Genomic DNA, 3,247 nt, shown 5'->3' with positions numbered 1-3,247 from the left:
CGTTAACTCTGTGAAGAGTAAGTGTGTGTGTCACTCACATGAAAATGAATGACGACCAGGTTAGTTTTCTTTTCATGACATAGAATCAAGGAAAGCCGTGGGTTTTTTGGTTTTTTTTTTTACTCTTTCCAATGATTTTTATACTTTGACTCATCTTTAAGAATAGTGAAGCTGTAGGAAAATAAAATACAATACCACCTTTGAAAGATCTCCAGACAAACAACAAAACAAAACAGCATTTTTTTTAAACAATTAAAAAAAAAAAAAACCTAGCACCACAACATTCTGCCCCATTGCTTGCTCAGGAGACCCTGAATTCCATTATCAATAAATAAAAGAAATGGTGGAAGTGTACATTGTCAGTGAGATAGCTATAGATAAGTGGCCATGTTCTTGATGGTTTCATTGAGTGGAGAGGTATCCAATTGATCATTTGAGCTAATTTCTCTAGAACTTTTCCATACATGTGACATCATACAATGCATACTATTGAAAACTTAGAAGAACTGAGAAATTTTAAACCCTAAAAGTGCCCATGAGTTGTCACTTGAGCAAATTACACATAACTCATACAAGTGTGGGCATGCCCAGAATTCTGTAAAGGTAAACTGTGATGGTATTTTGACAAAATGGCAGGTCCATGAGTCAAAACTCCAACTGAATTAATAAGGGCAGGTAGTTTTAATAGACAAAAAAATGCCAAACTGATTAGATAATCTCAGTGGAATAGGGTGTCACAAACAAAACAGGACAGGAGGGAAGCCTTCTGATTGGACTCATACCCACTGAGGAAGGTATAAAACAGTCCAGACTGAGAGGACACATTTGAACCTCAGAAACTTCATCTTTGAAAGACCAAAGCCAAGCAGACTCCAGCACCATGGCTTGCTGTGTTGCCCGCTGCTGCAGTGTCCCCACCGGCCCTGCCACCACCATCTGCTCCTCAGACAAGTCCTGCCGCTGTGGAGTCTGCCTGCCCAGCACCTGCCCACACACCATTTGGCAGCTGGAGCCCACCTGCTGTGACAACTGCCCCCCACCCTGCCACATCCCTCAGCCCTGTGTGCCCACCTGCTTCCTGCTCAACTCCTGCCACCCAACCCCAGACCTGCTGACTGTCAACCTCACCACCTATGTGCAGCCAGGCTGTGAGGAGCCCTGTGTCCCAAGGTGCTGCTGACCTGTGGCTCCCTTGCTTGACGCCTCATACTGAAAACCCCAGGAACTGCCCAACCACCACCTGCTTGTCTCAATAGTTTTCACAATGTTAAAATAGGCAGATGACCTAAGCCATGGAAACCCTACTTTTATTTTTAAGGGCAAGAAATCAAGGTTTTGCTTATGTGATCCGGATGAATAGCCATTTGACTGATTTCAACAGGTGAACATCTTCCATTATGAAAGTGCTATTGAAATCTTTAAGATTTCAAACTATGGGGGTTTGGGCCATGTTGCTTCTGGGATCTCATTTTCTGTATTGAGTATTTTCAGAGGCAAAATAATCTCCTGATGGGTTTTCTAATAAATTGTATTTCCCTGGCCATAAGTGTTCTTTATTTATGTTAGTATTTGGGACACATTTCTTGTTTAATAGATTATCTTTATCATTATTATTATTATTATTATTATTATTATTAATTGAAGGTTCAAAATGAAGGCAGCACCAGAGCGAGCTTGCTAGCTCGCCTTCCTGATTTGTTATCAGTCTTTACTGTCCATCTTCTCTCCTTTCTCTCAAACTCATCAAATCCTCAAAACAACACTATATAATGATATGGGATACGTTGTCGGTTTGTTATTAAATGTTCTCAATATTATAGAGTTAATTACTAAGGCAAGCAGAATTTAACCCCTGGCGTGTCTGACTCAAAAGACCAATTCTTTCCCACATCACAAAGCCTCGAATACAAAGAAAAGAAGAAACTAGTCAGCAGCTTTGACACAGATTCAAAACATACCTGAAAAAAAATTTAAAAATGAAAAAAAAAAATGTAAGATTCCTCAACAAAATCATGATGTCCAATTTTGACTGAAAGGGGGTAAATCGGCTCTAATCAAAATTGACAAATATTCAGCTGTAAGAGCTGGGTCACTTCAATCTCATTTTTGCTTACAGAACTCAGAATGGTCAACTCTAGCATCAGGACACAAACACATGCTTTGTTTGCCCCCCCTGTTATCACAGAGGTGATAGTCCAGTAGTCAATAGGATATCAGATGCTCTGGGATGACAGATTGAGAGCTAAAGGTAAAAATTCCATCAAAGCAGGGCACAGTGTGCCTGTACCTCCAAAGACCAAGAGGCTGAGGCAGGAGGATAGAGAGGTCAAGGCCAGGCGAGAGTCTGTCTGAAGAAGAAAGAAAAAGAGAAGGAGAGAGAGGGGGGAGGGAGGAAGGAAGGAAGGAAGGAAGGAAGGGAGGGAGGGAGGGAGGGAGGGAGGATAGATATTGGCTATTTAAACCCATTAGCTGATTTTATGAACATACATAAATTTATGTGATAGAGAAAACCCTTTTCTGAGCCTACAAAGAATATGCGTATTGGATGTGTAAAGTTATACTATATAAGACACATACACATATAGAAAGAGAGACGTCAGCTGCAGAAATGGCTTAGTGCTCTTCCAGATTACCCAAGTTTGATTCCCAGCAACCACATGGCAGCTTGCAACCATCGGTAAATCACATTATATTGTCTCCAGCAAAAGGTGTAGCCCAGATTAAAGGTGTGTTCCACCACACCTTTAATCCCAGATGAAAGGCATAGCCCAGATTAAAGGTGTGTTCCTTAACTCGGAGATTCAATCTTCTGGAATCCATAGCCACTATGGCTCAAGATCTTCAAACCAAGATCCAGATAAGGATCTCCAAGCCTCCAGATAAGGGTCACTGGTGAGCCTTCCAATTCCGGATTGTAGTTCATTCCAAATATTGTCAAGTTGACAACCAGGAATAGCCACTACAATCCATCCCTTGTCAACTTGACACAAATAATATCTCATGTTCACATGAAACAATAACAAGGTTGTAAATACGCCTAACATGATATAACTATCCCTCGTACAATCGCAAACGCATTAGTAACTCACAGGCAAAACACCAGTACACATAAACTAACTAAATAAAATTTAAAAAAAAAAAAGAAAAAGAAAGAAAACGGAGATGAAAGTCACAAGTCAAATCTGAAAAAGCCCTGAGACAAAGCCAAAAGAATGTGTGAGAAAAAAAAATCTTTTGTTTTTATAAA

General features: G+C 40.3%; 1 protein-coding gene across 1 annotated transcript; it reads left to right on the top strand.

Moving 5' to 3' along the window:
• Positions 1-827: 827 nt before the first annotated feature.
• On the top strand, positions 828-1,858 carry Krtap3-2 (keratin associated protein 3-2). Its single transcript, NM_025720.3, has one exon. The coding sequence runs from the start codon at positions 881-883 to the stop codon at positions 1,178-1,180; it is 300 nt and encodes a 99-aa protein (NP_079996.2). The 5' UTR covers positions 828-880; the 3' UTR covers positions 1,181-1,858.
• The last annotated feature ends 1,389 nt before the right edge of the window (positions 1,859-3,247 follow it).

Source organism: Mus musculus, chromosome 11 (assembly GCF_000001635.26).
Source record: "Mus musculus strain C57BL/6J chromosome 11, GRCm38.p6 C57BL/6J".
NCBI classification, from domain to species: Eukaryota; Metazoa; Chordata; class Mammalia; order Rodentia; family Muridae; genus Mus; species Mus musculus.
Note: the sequence above shows the minus strand (reverse complement) of the source record. Positions and strands in the feature narration are given on the sequence as shown.